The sequence below is a fragment of the Capricornis sumatraensis genome, chromosome 17, assembly GCF_032405125.1.
Source record: "Capricornis sumatraensis isolate serow.1 chromosome 17, serow.2, whole genome shotgun sequence".
Classification (NCBI taxonomy): Eukaryota; Metazoa; Chordata; class Mammalia; order Artiodactyla; family Bovidae; genus Capricornis; species Capricornis sumatraensis.
In genome coordinates this window covers 72,524,019-72,540,798 of record NC_091085.1, presented here as the reverse complement: position 1 = coordinate 72,540,798, position 16,780 = coordinate 72,524,019, and the positions used below count along the sequence as shown (strand labels likewise).

The window sequence follows — 16,780 nt, the reverse complement described above, 5'->3', positions numbered from 1 at the left end:
CACTTCTTCTGAGAGGCACCTGTAGCCTTGGTCCCTTCCCCAAGGACCAGTCACTCTCCTGACTTCTACTAACATCGCTTGGTCCCCATCAGACTGCAAGGGCCCTTCCCAGGCCAAGAACATAGCTTATTTGTCCCTTTGGCCCCATGGCTCAGGCCAGACTGGAAGTTCTCTTGGACGGTGTCTGGTGAATCCAAGAGAAGAGGGGTCTGTAAATGACAGCCATGACTGAATCTACATATCTGTTCTTATTAATAAAGCTTTATTGGGACATAGCCACTGCCACTCATTTGCATTTTATGTGTGACTGCTTTTGCTCCCCAGTAGCAGAGCGGAGCAGCTACAGCAGACACCACACTGCCTGAGAAGCTGTAATATTCACTATCTGGCCTTTTAAAGAAAAATCTGCTGACTTCTTCAGTATAACGAAAAGCACATTCTGTGAACCACGCTCTGAGAGGCAGAATACCGACCCCAAAGATGTCGACATCTCAGTCTTTATCTCAGGAGTCTGTGACTGTGTTTCCTGAGGTGTTAAAAGGGGCATGCAGATGTGGTTAAGATCGAGGATCTTAAGACAGGCAGGCTGTCCTGTATTATCAGGGTGGGCCCCCTCTAATGACTCTGGTCCTTAAAAGCAGAGACCTTTCTCCAGGTTCGGTCAGAGGGACTTCTGACTGCAGAGCAACAGCCAGAGGTGCAGCATTTCTGGCTTTGAGGATGGAAGGGGCCATGAGCCAAGGGATGTGGGTGTCTTCCGGAAGCTGGTGAGGAAACAGACTCTCCTCCAGAGACTCCAGAAGGCGCGGAGCCCTGCTGGCACTCCGACTCTAGCCCAGGGGGACTCAGATTCGCCCCTTGTCTTGCCAGGATCTGTTCTCGGCCGAGTCACTGGCCTGCCACGCCAGCGAACTGGCGTCTGTCACTTTGACGTGAGGCGGGGGCATTCTTGTGTTATGAAATTTGAGTAATTTGCTATGACAGCAAGAGATAGAATGAAAGTATCTTTGCTAATGACCCTAAATCTTCTTGAGGATAATTTTTTTTTGATACAACTTTTTAACAAACTATTTAAAAATACTTCACAACTTTAGCTGCAGTAGTCTAAGTGAGTCGCACCAGCTCTGTTCCCACTGGTGTCTGAGCCTCCTCTAAGGCTCACTGCACTGGGGCTGCGGGAGGAACGCCAGACTGTGAAGGAGTGACTCAATCTTTGTGCCCTCTGAGTGGCCTCGGCCTTCTGTCCCCTGTCTGGGGTGACAGAATCCCCGTATGTGAAATGAGGCTTCTGGACCAAGATGCTGAGGCCCTGTCTAGCTTGGGTGCTTAGAGACCATGCACAATGGAGAGGACGCACCGAGGTCCTAGAGCAGGAGTCCTCGGCCTTTCATAAGCATCTTTTATGAAGACTGTGGGACTTCTACCTCCCCAGATGCACAAACACAGACTCGAATTGCAGTGCAGTATCTGCGGGTTCGTGGTATAATCTCTAGAACTCATGCATGGACACCGCTCACTTGATCTACCAGTTCACAGACCCCAGATAAGGACGCTGGTTCCAGCTGACCAAAGAAGCTAGAATGTGGTAGGCGAGGGCCCTGGAAAGCTGAGGGAAGGGTTTGCACGAATAGGGCTGCATCTTCTGAAATGCTCATAGAAAGGAAAAAAAGAACTGAAGAGTCTTGCAGCCCAACCTGTACAGTTCAAAATGGCGTGGCACTCCCCTTAGAAACAGAAGAACAAGGGTTCTCTTGCCCAAGAGCAGGGAAGAAGGGAAAAAACTGGCCACCGTGGGGCTGGAGGCCTGATGACTGAGAGGGAGGAGCTTCGGGCCCATTGTCCACCCGGGAGTCTGTGAGTCTGAGTAAGAGAGGCTGGGCCCAGAGACCCCAGTGGGTGCCTGGACAAGTGAACATCCCCATAACCCTGAGGGCAACTGGCCTTGAACTTGCCGCAGACAAGGTCTGGGCAACCAGGTGTGCTTCCTCACCCACTTCAATGGACTGAATGATGGTCTTTAACTGGACCCTGCAAGGGAGCATCTTTAGAGCACAAAATAACTAACCAAGGCACAGCACAGCAGGACGTCTCAGAGCGAGCATGTCTCTAGTCTGGGGGAAGAGCCCTTTCAGAAGGAGGGCAGATTTAAACACTGAGTCCATCCACAGGGAACCCTCCTCTCTCACTCCAATCCGAGGATGACTACACTCCATCCTAAGGTGGAATTTTCTATAGGCGTTTCCTTTGGTGTAATAGGGGGTTCTTCCTAACCAGAGTTTAAAATGCACTGACCCTTCCACGACATGAAGAAAAAGTCTGACCTCAAGCTCACGAGGCAGATCCATGTTTCCTGACCGTACCTTCCGCCCCAACACAGGAGGGACTCAATGATGGTGATGGTGATGACGGTGATGATTGTAGTCTGCTGGGCAGGCATGCAGAGGCCCAGGAAGGGCAGCCGACCTGTCCCTGGTCCTGATCTCCTTGGCAGTGCAGCCAGCACTGGTACATGATAAGCGGTCCCTGGTTTCTCCCTCATCTCCTGACATGTGCTAGTGGTTCTTTCTCTTGCCTGGGTTCCTGTCACTTTTCAAGAGGAACATGGGCCAGGCATGTGTGGACAGGTGGACTGCTGGTGAGGACAGAAGCAATTAAATGTCTTCCGTTGTATTCCTTTCCATGGAGCCTTTGCAGACAACTCTGGTCTGAATATAAACACTGCCTGGGAAGTAACACACAGATGCACTGGCCCCATATCACAGCGACAGACACAAGTTCACCAGGATGACAGGCCAGTACACTTGGCCGAGGACCAAGACTTTGACAAGAGAAAGGGGAAAGATGGAGTATGTCTGACATGACAGCAGGGCCTGCTCACTGAAAGTGTGGGTGACGGGGTCAACCTGGAATCAAATTACAGCCCCATCACTTGCTGTGTGCGCTGGGGCCAGTTTCCTGACTTGTCTAAGCTGCAGTTTATTCGTCTGTAAACTGGGGGTGATAATAGTTACCACCTGCAGAGGGTTGTTGTGAGAACTAGGCAGGTAGGCTGTGCAGCCTGGCACAGTCAGTCCTCAGGAAAGAGATGCCAATAGCACGATGGTCAGTGTGTCCTGTGATGCCAGGGCGGATAAAGTGGTTTGGAGCCCTCATTCCCCAAGAAGCCCACTAGCTGGGTATCTAGGCCTTCCTAGAAAGCCAGATGTCTGGACCTCCCCGGTGGTCCAGTGGTTAAGAATCTGCCTGCCAATGAAGGGGACACGGGCTCCATCCCTGTCCGTGAAGGTTCCACACTCTGTGGGGCAACTAAGCACCACAACCCCTGAGCCCACGCACCTAGGCCCACGCTCCACAACAAGCGAGGCGGACGCAGTGAGAAGCCCGCACACCACAAAGAAGGGTGGCCCCCACTCGCCGCAGCTAGAGAGAGCCTACACACAGCAACGAAGACCCAGCACAGTCAAAAATAAATTTAATAAAGAAAGAAAGAGCAGTGTCCTCCGTGGTGTCATATGAGCCTGCGGTCCTGCACTAAGGGCCCTGGGATGTAACTTGGAATGTCTCAGAATAACAGAGAAATGTGTGGGCCACTGCTTCTAAGCAAAATCAGGAGGTTAAGAGCTTTGTGGGAAGAGCGGGGTGGGCGGGCCTCGAGCCTGCCCTACTTCACAGCAGGAACTCTTGCAGTCTGGCTAGAGCCTGGGCCCACTACTGAATAAGCTGAAGCGGGATGATGCCCTCGGTGGCAGCCGCAATCTTTGCTTAGGCCCAGATCTTTCTACTTCTCTCACCGGAGCTCAAACTCGTCAAGTCAGCAAGCAGAGATGCTGGAAAATGTACAACGTACACTCAACACAGCACCAGAGGACGCCTTTCCACAGCCTTCGTCTCAGATGGAGCCAGCTCCAGGTGGATACTCTTGGCTGACCTGGGGGTCAGGGGTCATCCACTGACCTTTCTGAACTCCCCACCAACCCCACCCCAAACTCCCAGCCGAGGTGATGATACAGCAGCCGCAGAGCCTGGGCAAGAACAGATGTGGCTGTCGGCTGACGCGTGAGTCATGAGCGTTCTCTGAGCCTAGGGGAACAGCTTAAAGCGTTCCTCCACTAACCCAAGGAGGCTGAGGCCCTAGCCTAAGTTACAGCGCAAGGGCGCCCATGCTGGTGAGCATGCGGTGAACCGCTGCCACACCGGCCTCCTGGCTTTCTGAGCACGTTTCCAGCCTGGAAGGCCTGTTACGCTCGGATCTAATTCCCAACATGGGGAAATGTGACTTTTCATAATTTGAACAAGTCTCTCAAAGAGCCTCACCTCCAGCTGAAGCACCGCTCTCTCTCTCTCTCCCAGGGTGGGTCTGAATCCTAATTGAGAGCTCAGTTCAGAGATGTACCTGGACCAGTCCCTCAGGCTCCAATCAACACTGCTGTCCCTGGGCGATGAGGCAATTATGAGGGGCGTGTGGGGCGGAGCTGCCAGGGAAGAGTGCCTGCAGCTCCCGGGCGGCGGCGAGGGCCCTGCTCTGCATGACGGCTCTCCACCCCGGGGACCCGCACACTTCTCTTTCTCGTTGATAACCAATTTAACTGCGCAGTGACCAGACAGCTTGGCTTGGATGGTACGAAATCTCTGGAACTGAGACTTCAGAATTGTTGAGCCTTCTTTCTGGGCAATTTTTCTCCTGTTTCCTCCCACGTCTATGCCATTACTGAAATCCACGCTCCGTGGGAATCATAAGACAGAGAGGCCCTAGGCAGCTGAGAATTAGGAGATGCTTCCCAGGAAGCATCCTGGGCTCAGGGTTGGCTTCACAGGCTCCCAGTCTGTGCCCACAGGGGCCTGCATGTGGTGCAGCTTTGCTGTGACTGCCGTGAAATTCCGAATCTATTCTGAATGAATGGGTAGGTCTTTCCTTTTCTCCTTTGCTTTTTGGTTTTCTTTTTTCACAGCTATTTGTAAGGCCACCTCAGACAACCATTTTTCCCTTTTGCATTTCTTTTTCTTGTGGATGGTCTTGATCCCTGCCTCCTGTAATGTCACGAACCTCTGTCCATAGTTCTTCAGGCACCCTATCGGATCTAATCCCTTGAATCTATTTCTCACTTCCACTGTATAATAGTAAGGGATTTGATTTAGGTCATACCTGAATGGTCTAGTGATTTTCCCTACTTTCTTCAATTTAAGTCTGATTTTGGCAATAAGGAATTCATGATCTGAGCCACAGTCAGCTCCCAGTCTTGTTTTTGCAGACTGTATAGAGCTTCTCCATCTTTGGCTGCAAAGAATGTAATCAATCTGATTTTGGTATTGACAATCTGGTAATGGAAGAGGGTATTTGCTATGACCAGTGCATTCTCTCGGCAAAACTCTATTAGCCTTTGCCCTGCTTCATTCTGTACTCCAAGGCCAAATTTGCCTGTTACTCCAGGTGTTTCTTGACCTCCTACTTTTGCATTCCAGTCCCCTAAAATGAAATGGACATCTTTTGGGGGTGTTAGTTCTAGAAAGTCTTGTAGGTCTTCATAAAGCCGTTCAACTTCAGCTTCTCCAGCATTACTGGTCAGGGCATAGACTTGGATTACTGTGATACAGAACAATTTGCCTTGGAAATGAACAGAGATCATTCTGTCGTTTTTGTGACTGTATCCAAGTACTGCATTTCGGACTCTTTTGTTGACTATGATGGCTACTCCATGTCTTCTAAGGGATTCTTGCCCACAGTAGTAGATATAATGGTCATCTGAGTTAAAAGATATACCCATGTGAATGCAGAGTTCCAAAGAATAGCAAGGAGAGATAAGAAAGTCTTCCTCAGCGATCAATGCAAAGAAATAGAGGAAAACAATAGAATGGGAAAGACTAGAGATCTCTTCAAGAAAATTAGAGATACCAAGGGAACATTTCAAGCAAAGATGGGCAAAATAAAGGAAAGAAATGGCATGGACCTAACAGAAGCAGAAGATATTAAGAAGAGGTGGCAGGAATACACAGAAGAACTGTACAAAAAAGATCTTCACAACCCAGATAATCACAATGGTGTGATCACTCACCTAGAGCCAGACATCCTGGAATGCAAAGTCAAGTGGGCCTTAGGAAGCATCACTATGAACAAAGCTAGCGGAGGTGATGGAATTCCAGTTGAGCTATTTCAAATCCTGAAAGATGATCCTGTGAAAGTGCTGCACTCAATATGCCAGCAAATTTGGAAAACTCAGCAGTGGCCACAGAACTAGAAAAGGTCAGTTTTCATTCCAGTCCCAAAGAAAGGCAATGCCAAAGAATTCAAACTACTGCACAATTGCACTCATCTCACACGCTAGCAAAGTAATGCTCAAAATCCTCCAAGCCAGCTTCAACAGCATGTGAACTGTGAACTTCCAAATGTTCAAGATGGATTTAGAAAAGGCACCAGAGATCAAATTGCCAACATCTGCTGGACCATCAAACAGGCAAGAGAGTTCTAAAAAAAATCTACTTCTGCTTTATTGACTATGCCAAAGCCTTTGACTGTGTGGATCACAATAAACTGTGGAAAATTCTTAAAGAGATGGAAATACCAGATCACCTGACCTGCCTCCTGAGAAATCTGTATGCAGGCCAGGAAGCAACAGAACTGGACATGGAACAACAGACTGGCTCCAAATTAGGAAAGGAGTACGTCAAGGCTGCATATTGTCACCCTGATAATTTAACTTATATGCAGAGTACATCAAGAGAAATGCTGGGCTGGATAAAGCACAAGCTGGGATCAAGACTGGCAGGAGAAATATCAATAACCTCAGATATGCAGATGACACTACCCTTATGGCAGAAAGCGAAGAAGAACTAAAGAGCTTCTTAATGAAAGTGAAAGAGGAGAGTGAAAAAGTTGGCTTAAAACTCAACAATCAGAACACTAAGATCATGGCATCTGGTCCCAAGACTTCATGGCAAGTAGATGGGGAAACAATGGAAATAATGAGAGATTTTATTTTGAGGGGCTCTAAAATCACTGCAGATGGTGACTGCAGTCATGAAATTAAAAGACGCTTGCTCCTTGGAAGAAAAGTTATGACCAACCTAGACAGCATATTAAAAAGCAGAGACATTACTTTGCCAACAAAGGTCCATCTAGTCAAAGCTGTTTTTTCCAGTAGTCACATCAACGATGTTAAGAATTGGACTATAAAGAAAGCTGAGTGCCAGCACTGAAGAATTGATGCTTTTGAACTGTGGTGTTGGAAAAGACTCTTGCGAGTCCCTTGGACTGCTAGGAGGTCCAACCAGTCCATCCTAAAGGAAATCAGTCCTGAATATTCATTGGAAGGACTGATGCTGGAGCTGAAACTCCAATACTTTGGCCACCTGATGCGAAGAGCTGACTCATTTGAAAAGACCCTGATGCTGGAAAAGACTGAAGGTGGGAGGAGAAGGCGACAATAGAGGATGAGATGGTGGGGTGGCATCACCGACTCAATGGACATGAGTTTGAGCAAGCTCTGGGAGTTGGTGATGGAAGGGAAGCCTGGCATGCTGCAGTCCGTGGGGTCGCAAAGAGTTGGACACGAATGAGTAACTGAACTGAACTGAACTGATTCTGAACAAAAAGCCCCAGGTTCTCATTCCTCCGTGGACTCATGGGTCATGCTGCCAATCCTGCCTGGGGTCCTGGGGCGCTTCATGAGGACACAGTGGGCCACTTCAAAAGGTGAAGAAAGGTGGGAGAGAGGGAAGGAAGAAGAGCAGGAGATTCTCGCTCTTTCCCATTCACCTCACTTGGGCAGGCTGGTCAGAACACTCCTTGTCGGCCCTGACTCACTTTTCTCCGGAGCTCCTGCCTCTGGCTCCTTCTTTCAACCCAGGTTTCAGTTCAGCTCTTCCTGTCAGAGAGGCCAGGTGTACCCCCCTGCTATTCCTCAAAGCATCGAGTTCTCGGTCTTTGGAACTCCCACCATAGTCTCGTGTTTCATCCGTCAGTCTGCCCACTGTATTCATGGGCAGGGACACACACACACATGGAATGTGGGCTCCACGGAGGCAGCCCTGTGCTCTCCTCCCTCTGTACTCCTCAGGAATTTAACTTCCGCCTGCCCTGGGCAAGTTATTCAATCTCCCTGTGTCTCTAAGACAGAGACACAGGATGACAAGAACCAAGCTGCCTGAGACAAACACCCAGCTCAGTGTGGCATGGAACAGGCAGAACCGATCACAGGGACGAATGAATGAAACTGACGATGGCTGAGCTCCGCCAAGTGCAGGGGTCTGTGCCAGGGTCAGATGTTTTCACTTACTTCTTATTATCAACCCATCTTACAGATGAAGAAACTGAGACTCAGAGAGGTTGAATAACTGGAGACAAGTAAAAGTGCTAGGTCGCTCAGTCATGCCTGATTCTTTGCGACCCCAATGACTGCAGCCAACCAGGCCCCTTTGTCCAGGGGATTCTCCAGATAAGAACACAGGTGGTAGTTTAGTTGGTAAGTTGTGTCAGATTCTTTTAACCCCCATGGACTGTAGCCCGCCACGCTCCATTGTCCATGGAATTCTCCAAGCGAGAATACTAGCCTGGGTTGCCATTTACTTCTTTAGGCGATCTTTCCCATCCAGGCATCGAACCCATGTCTCCTGCACCGCAGGCAGATTCTCTATCATCTGAGTCAGCTACTTGACAAACTTGAACCCCTGGATCCCTGATTGGAAATCGGGCTGGATGAAGGGCAGCACCTGCTCCCTCCCCAAGCCGCCCCCTCTTCCAGCTGCAAGAATCCCACACACGGCCTGGGCTCGTCCAGGTCCAAGATGCCACTTTTTCACACCAGGGGTCCTGTGACCATCACACCCCTCACACTGTCCTGAACACAGGCTGTTTCACAGGTTGTTGCCCCTGCTTCCCTGTCACACCTGCCCAGCCTGTCCCTGTACCTCCAAGAACAGACTCTGCCTCTTTCCAGTCTTGTTATTTTTAGAACTTTTACTGTTTATTAGAAAAGCAATCTACATTTGTGCAAGTAAAAATGGTTTAAAAGTTTTGCTCATTTGTAAAAACCTCCAATGCTTGTATATACAGTCATTAATTCCCTTTATAATTAATGCAAAAGCTCTAGCATTTCTATTAACGGAGAAGCCAGCCCAAGCACGGAGTGCGTAGTATTGACGCCGGGGGTTTGTAATGACAGACGCTGGTCCTGTCATGACTCTAATAAAACTGGTGGGTGGGTGTGGAGGACAGGCACCCTGAATGCGACCATGAGCCGGGAAGTGGCTGCAGGATCAGGATTTGCCATTTTACCAGCAATTTCACAGCTGTACACATTAGTGGGGCATCGTAGAAATCCTCAGGCTATTGGCGTGGAAGGGATTTTTGCACAAACTGAGGATTTTTTAGATAAAGCCCTTCATTTAGAGGCCAGAACATGGCGAGTGCGCTGGGTCTATACCACATGGATGTTCAAATGAACACCTTCACGGGGGAGTCGGCAGCTACACGCCTCTGAGCAGCGGTCACCAGCCCAGGACCACAGCAAGGATGGTACCACCAGCAGGGAGCATCCCGCCTCTGCTTGCCTGAGCCGGCCAGTTACCCTCCCACCCACAGCACGCCTGGAGAGGGGAGCCCTGTCCCCTGAAGACCGCAGAGCCCCCAGGGCGCAGCCCCGCCTGCCCCTCGCAGGTTACCTCTCTGTGTCGCTGTCGCTGGAGGCCACCTCCTCCAAGGCCGCTTGCAGGTCGGCGATCCGGCGGATGGACGTCTCCAGGTCAGTCTGCAGCGTCTGTCGTATCGCGGCGAGCTCCTCCACGTACTTCTCCTGGGGACAGAGACCACTGCACACGTTGGCCCTGGGTGAGACCCCCACTCACTTACGAGAGCTCTGGGGAGGAGCCTGGTGTTCACCGGGACCCTGTGATGTGGTGGGTACCCACGAGGGGCTCTCCCTAAGGAAGGGCTTATGGAGCCTCAGACAGATGCTGCAGATTTCAGAGGAGGAAATATAATGCCTCAGGAGCTCACACACACCAGAAATGTTGGACCCAGCCTGTGCGACCTCACACAGAACGCCCTGGATGGATGCCGGAAGTAAGACTCAGTGATGTTTCCCAGGAGAGCCACTGAGGCCGGTTCTGGAGGCTGAGTCCTGCCCCGGGGTGGATGTGGAGCGGGAGGTTACGGGGAGGGCAGAAGAGCGGGTTCCTCTCAACTCTGCCACCCAGGCCTCCCTCAGCACTCCCACCACCCTCAAAGGCAGCACGGGCAAAGACAGAAACCCCAGCTCCCTCTGGAGCTGGCCAGCACCGCTGACATGTACTGAGACCTTTCCATGCCCAGCGCTTCATTCAGCGTTTTGGGCTCCTGCCCTCACTCTCTGCTCATGAGCCTAGCAAACTGTCCCCATTTCACAGATGAAGAGCTGAGGCCTGGGGGAGGCTTGAATGAAACTCGAGCTGGAACTGAAGCGGGTGCAGCAGACTCCACCTGTGCTCATCCGGTTACTTTCAGCTCTAATTGGATTTCATCCAGACTCTCTGGAAAGCCTCTGACTGCCATGTGTGATGTTTTCCACACACTGCTCCCCATTCACACAATGACTGTCAGCTGAGAGTGAGTCTGCCCTCCAGGGGCCGCTGTGTAGAGGCATTGCTGGTTGTCACACGGGGGTCTGGTGGCCTCTCGCAGAGCAGAGGCCAAAGGTGCTGTCCAGTGTCCTCAGTTCACAGAGCAGCCCCCACCACTGAGGACCGATTACTTCACACGAGTGTCACCAGTGTTCAGCCTGAGAAACCCTGGGTTCAACCCAGAGACCAACCTTCTGGGAGCTAATCCTAGCGGGGGATAGAGTCAAAAGGCAGAGTAGGGCTTCCCTGCTGGTCCAGAGGTTAAGAAGCTGCCTGCCAATGCAGGGGACACGAGTTCGACTCCTGGTCTGGGAAGATCCCACACGCTGCAGGGCAACTAAGCCCGTGTGTCACAACTACTGAGCCTGCGAGTCACCACTACTGAAGGCCGTGTGCCTAGAGACTGTGCTCTGCCACCAGAGAGGCACCGCAATTAGACGCTCGGGCACTGCAGCTAGAGAAAGCCAGTGTGCAGCGATGAAGACCCAGCGCAACCAACAAGAGAGTAAATGATAAACATTAGAAAGGGGGGCGTGCAGAGCAAGGCCCTGGACCCGAGGACGCTTGGAATGGAGCTACTGATGGCACCGAGAGCCCGAGAGCCGCCCCGCCGCCCAGCCACGGGGACTGGTAGGGAAGCTGCAGTGCCGGGCGTCACTCTGATGCTTAGACAGAAGCCACCACTAGCAATCAGGGTGGCGCCAGCGGGGAACCCTTCGCAAAATAATGTCAAGCAAGCAGAAAAGAACAGAAAATATGAGGCCCAGGTCTCCATGCAAACAGCACACGTGCAGCTGGGAAAGCACGTGGAGAGCTGAGGCTATTTACAGACAGGAGAAAGGTGGGTGAGGGATAGGGTTTTTCCTTCAAGCTGCTCTTAGGTCAAGTTTCTTTTTGACTGTTGTCTTAGGCAACAGGTATATACCAGCTGATGAGAGCGCGAAGGGAGAAACGGAAGGACTGTGCGTCCATTTAAGTACGGCTCTCAGCTCCCCCTGAGACTCACCAACATTATAGCCCTTCTCTGGGCCTGGGATGCCTTTTCTTCATTTTGCAGATGAGGAAACTGAGGCCAGGGAAGTCACTCGGGGCAGCAAGGGGCAGACCTCTGGTCTGCCTCGCTCACCGGCCAGTGATCTTTCTGGGGCTCTGTCTGCTTGCCCCTGGGAAAGCCAGCAAGGCCCAGGGCTCCCTTTGCAGGGACACATTCAGATCCCTGTAGCAGGCCAGCTGGTCCATCCACGGTATGGTAAGTCTGTGCCTTTTCCCTGATTGTGTGTCTTTTTCAATTTGAGAGAGACAGTGAGCAAAGACCGAGGAAGCCGAAGGGTCAAGCCCGGCTGACGAGGGAAGGGGCGGCGTGGAGAGGTGGGGGGTGCGCACAGGGGCTGGTGGAATATCACGGCTGATTGGAACTGCCAGCTGTGAAATCCCCATCTCGGTGCTGATGAGGTGAGAGGCGGTCTGAGGCAGGGGCCCCCAGGCAGGAGGCTGGTGGACTGTCAGAGGAAATAACACACACTGTGGGACGGCGAGGGGGTTCTCGTCAGCTCGAGACACCAGGAAGATGGCTGGGTGCACAATCCCAGGAGACGGCAGGAGCGTCGCCCGAGCTCAGCTCCTTGCTAGTGGGCCCGGATGACAGCGTCCCTGGGAGGCGAGGGGACGAGGCATCAGTGTGTTTCTAAGACACAAAGATGCTACCCAACGGCCCCTTCAGGGCCATGCCAGGCACGTCAGGCATGCCAGGCACGTCAGGGCCAGGCCAGGCACGTGGTGAACGTTCCTCTTGGAGATGAGGAGACTGAGCACCAGAGCAGCAAGAAGACCCGCCCATGGTCACACAGTCGAGAGACCGCAAAGTGAGGCAGCCAGGTCTTGGGTTCTCAGGTGAGGCCCTTGTGCCACATGAGCCAAGCTAGAGGAGCCTGGATGTCCCCTCCCAGTTGTGCCTGGGTGATCCTGGCCCATGTCAGCATCATGCAGAGGAGGCCCTCCAACCTTGACCTGCAGGGGCCCTCCTGGGGGACAGAGGACGGGGACGGCGCAGGTACTGGGTCTTCAGGATGGGGGCTCTGGGCTGGGACTAAGCAGCTGAGCAGAGGAAATGGGGACCTGAGGTGGGTCTGATCCACACTATCACGATCATGAAAGCAGGCTCTGGAGCCAGGATGCCTGGGTTCAAATCCAAGCTCTCCCACCCACAGGCTGTGTGACCTTCAGCAAGTTACTCAACCTCTCTGATCCCCACGGGTAAAATGGAGGCAGCAGCGGCCCCTTCACAGGGCTGCTGTGAGCACAGAATGAGCGTGGCAGAGAGGAAAGGCTTGGACAGCAGTGGTGTTACTATCTTTTAATTCTGAGAGGAGAACAAGTAGCAACCAGGTGGGTGCCCCCGCAGCACTGAGGTGGTCCGCCAAGGTCACACAGAGAATAAGGAGGCTGGAATGCAGGCCTCTGAAAGCTTTTCACCATCTGCAGAGGAGAAGCAGGAGTGGGAAGCAAGGGCAGCTTAAAGGGTGAGTTACCTAGACGGCAAGGAGGGTCAAGAGCAAGGAAACCATCCACAGACGGACGAGGCAGGCGGCTCCGGGACCTGCGACTGCCCCCTCACTCTCCACCACGCCCCTTGCCCTCTGGGCTCCACCCTCCAATGTGCCTGGGGATGCACATCACGCTCAGCGGAAACCTCCCGAGAAGACGGATTTGGGAAATTCAGAGTCTGTGTAATCAGCAATCAGCGCACCTTCCCTGCTTCAGCTCGAAAAGCAGGTAGTCCGCTGATTGCGGAGACCAAGTCATTAGGTGAAGTGGATGCGGCGGCCCCACCAGTCTCTTGGAGGCAGACAAAACAAGCCCGTGCCAGAGACAGCTCGAGAGACACGGGAGGGGGGCACCAGGAGAAGAGGGCACGAGGGAGGGCTGGGCCTTCTTCACCTCCCGGACCCGCGGTCGGTCAGGACTGCCGCTACACAAATGAGGTTGCGTTTTGAGGCCAAGGGTGAGCTTGTGGTCTTCTGTGTTTTTTTCTTTTCAGGGACATGGGGCAGGAAGAAGCTGGAGGAAAAATTAGGCTACAAAACTATTTAGATAGTAAGATGTATACAGCAGAAACCCACTAACGTGGGTTTAGTAATAAGTCCTTAACACTTTGTAGCTATAACACAGTGACTGTGTGCTCAGTAGCTTCAGCCACGTCTGACTCTTCGCGACCCTATGGACTGCAGTGTGCCAGGCTCCTCTGTCCGTGGGATTCTCCAGGCAAGAATACTGGAGTGGGTTGCTGTTTCCTCCTCCAGGGGATCTTCCCGACACAGGGATCGAACCCGCATTAGCAGGCTGGTTCTGGGCCACTAGCATCACCTGGGAGTGATACACACATTGTAACGGACATATGACACCAACATAAAGTCTAGATTCATCATGTATATGTAGGTACGTATGTATGCCTATTACGTATCATTCGTTCAGTAAACATTTATTGAGCATGAACTATGTGCCAGCACTGATCCAGGTGCGGCAGGTATAGACAAAATCCTAACTTTCACGGAGCATCGTTCCTCTAGGGCCCTAACCTACCTGTATTGCTGAGTCTAGAACACAGCAGGCACTCAAGATGTCCTAGGATTGAGTGAATGGTGTTACTGCATGACTGTAAGAGGCAAGTAGAGGGACAGGGTGACACTCGCTTAGCTGCACACAGTACAGACCATGCATACAGACATCAACACAAGAGCACGTGGTATGCGTATGTGCTGGCCGCCCGTGCATTATGTGAGAGGCTCATGAACCCCTGTTACACGCCCAAGCTGCTCCCCCTGGAACATGCTGTGTGGCGCTGCTCATGTAGGGAGCAGTTCATACAATTAGAGGCTGCAATTAACATCGTCTCCTCTTGTGAGGTTCAATTAGAGGCTAATATTTAAAACCATCGTCTGGTTCCTCTGCCCAGGGCATCTCCACCTTCAGAGGCCCCTCTTCTGTCTGCAGACACACACTCTCATATGTCACTCTCTGCGGCTCTGGAGGTTGCCTTGTTCACCTCTGGGGGTATCCCACAGGGCTTCCCAAAGTTAATTTTACCTAGTTTATAGTATGGGCTTCCCTGGGACTCAGATGGTAAAGAATCCACCTGCAATGCAGGAGACCTGGATTCGATCCCTGGGTTGGGAAGATCCCCTGGGGAAAGGCATGGCAACCCACTCTAGTATTCCTGGCTGGAGAATCCCATGGACAGAGGAGCCTGGCGGGCTACAGTCCATGGGGTCACAGAGCTGGACATGACCGAGCAACTAAGCAGAGCACAGTTAGTATAGAGCAGACCATCTGGAAACATCCCCAGCACCTGATGAGAAATCATCTTGTTATTCGTTTTTGATGTGCTAAAGACAAACAGAAACTTTATTTACAGAGCCTGGTGTTAAGAAAATTATACACACATACATAAGCTGTAGAAACATATACAAAATGCATGTTTATATAACGTATGCATATCGTATATGAAAACATAAATGTAAATATATATAAATGTGTATATGTGTGAATGTGTGTGCACATGTGTATTTATAGATGCACACAGCATGTAGTTAACAAGTATCTGTGAATAATTAATAAATGAACGCATTTATTTCTGTCTCTCACGTGGGCAGGCATGGCGCTAAGTGTCTGAAAAACCTTCTCTCACATCATCTTTATAAGAACCCTCAGAGTCATATACAATAGAAACCCATAAAAAGTAACCCAAGAATACTACAACAAAGTCACAGCGGAATTACTACCTCTGTGGGGTGAGGTACGAGGAACCACCACAGTTTCACTTAAATTGTGCAAAGGTCACGTGCCTGGGAGGAAGGGCCCCATGCGCTGTGTCCTGGCAAGAGCTCCCAAGCCATGATGGCAATGGAGTGAGAACCAGCAGGAAGTGTTCAGTCCCCCTCTGAGAAAGCTGGGGCACTCCTTCAGTTCAGTCGCTCAGCCGTGTCTGACTCTTTGCAACCCCGTGAATCACAGCACGCCAGGCCTCCCTGTCCATCACCAACTCCCAGAGTTCGCTCAGATTCACGTCCATTGAGTCTTAGAAAACCCCAGATGATGCATCAGATTCCCTTATTTAAGACTGAGGGTGGCGGTCCAGTGGTTAAGAATCAGTCTTCCAATGCAGGGGACGTGGGTTCGATCCCTGGTTGGGGAACTAAGCTCCCACCTGCCGCTGGGCAACTAAGCCCACGTGCCACAACCAAAGAAGCCCCGTGTGCCACAGCTACTGAGCCTGCATGCTCCGGAGCCCGCCCTCCGCAACAGGAAAAGCTGAAAAGGAGCCCCAGCTCCACCTGGACACAGGACTAGGGAGAAGCTGGCTGTCACTAGGCAACACCCTCTCTTCAAAACAGTCCTGCAAATTTTTTTACTGTATTTTAATGATGCGACAGACACAGAGTGACTCGTCAGAGAGCCCAAAGTCACCCAGCTGGACAGTGACGCACAGGTTCAAGCTCAGGCCTGCCTGTTTCCAAAGGGGCAGGAAATAATCTCACAAGCCCTCCCGTCCCTTTTCTTCGCCCGCGGTAGGCATGTCTAATGGATCACAGGCAATGTGGGGCCCGAGTCCACTCTCTGAACCGACCAGCTAAGTGCTTCTCCCCAGGGCTGCCCTCTGCTCCATCCGCCAGCATCAAATGGAACCACCAACCCTGCCAACACTTGATATAACTCAATCATCCTGGAAATGCCTCCTCAATCCTCAAAGAAGAAACTTATATCAGCTGGTTGGGTAGGGGGTATTTCTCCTTGAAACTGAGGGGTGCTCTCTGGGACCGAGGGAAGCTGAAGCCCACCAGACCGAGGGAGCCACCCCGGTGGGCGGGGAGGGGGAGATGCCCACTGCCACCACCGTGGGAGCAGCAGGAGGAGCACTGGCCTTAGGACAAGGTGAACATGAAGCGCCGCGTGACTGCTCGGGAGCCACCAGCCCTTTCTGGCTTCCAGGCTCTCATCTGTTAGAATGACAGTATTATTCCACGATAAACAGTATTGAGAGGAACAAGTGAAATAGTGTAAACTGCGTACAGCTGGTATACCTAATACCGTGGCTCGTACTTGATACGTAACAAATGCTCCTGTTTCCTTCTTTCCAAGTGAAGACTTTGAAAATATGAAACCTGCAGGGACTGTATAGTGAGGATAGCCTCAT

The 16,780-nt window shown here is 51.6% G+C and overlaps 1 protein-coding gene across 1 annotated transcript in view; it reads right to left on the bottom strand.

Annotated features, from left to right (window-relative positions):
* Positions 1-16,780, bottom strand: part of MYO18B (myosin XVIIIB) — a 227,280-nt gene that overhangs the window by 22,732 nt on the left and 187,768 nt on the right. The window contains exon 39 of the mRNA XM_068989910.1: positions 9,655-9,785. Within this exon, the coding sequence (XP_068846011.1) occupies positions 9,655-9,785 (131 nt within the window). The remainder of the gene's footprint in view (positions 1-9,654; positions 9,786-16,780) is intronic.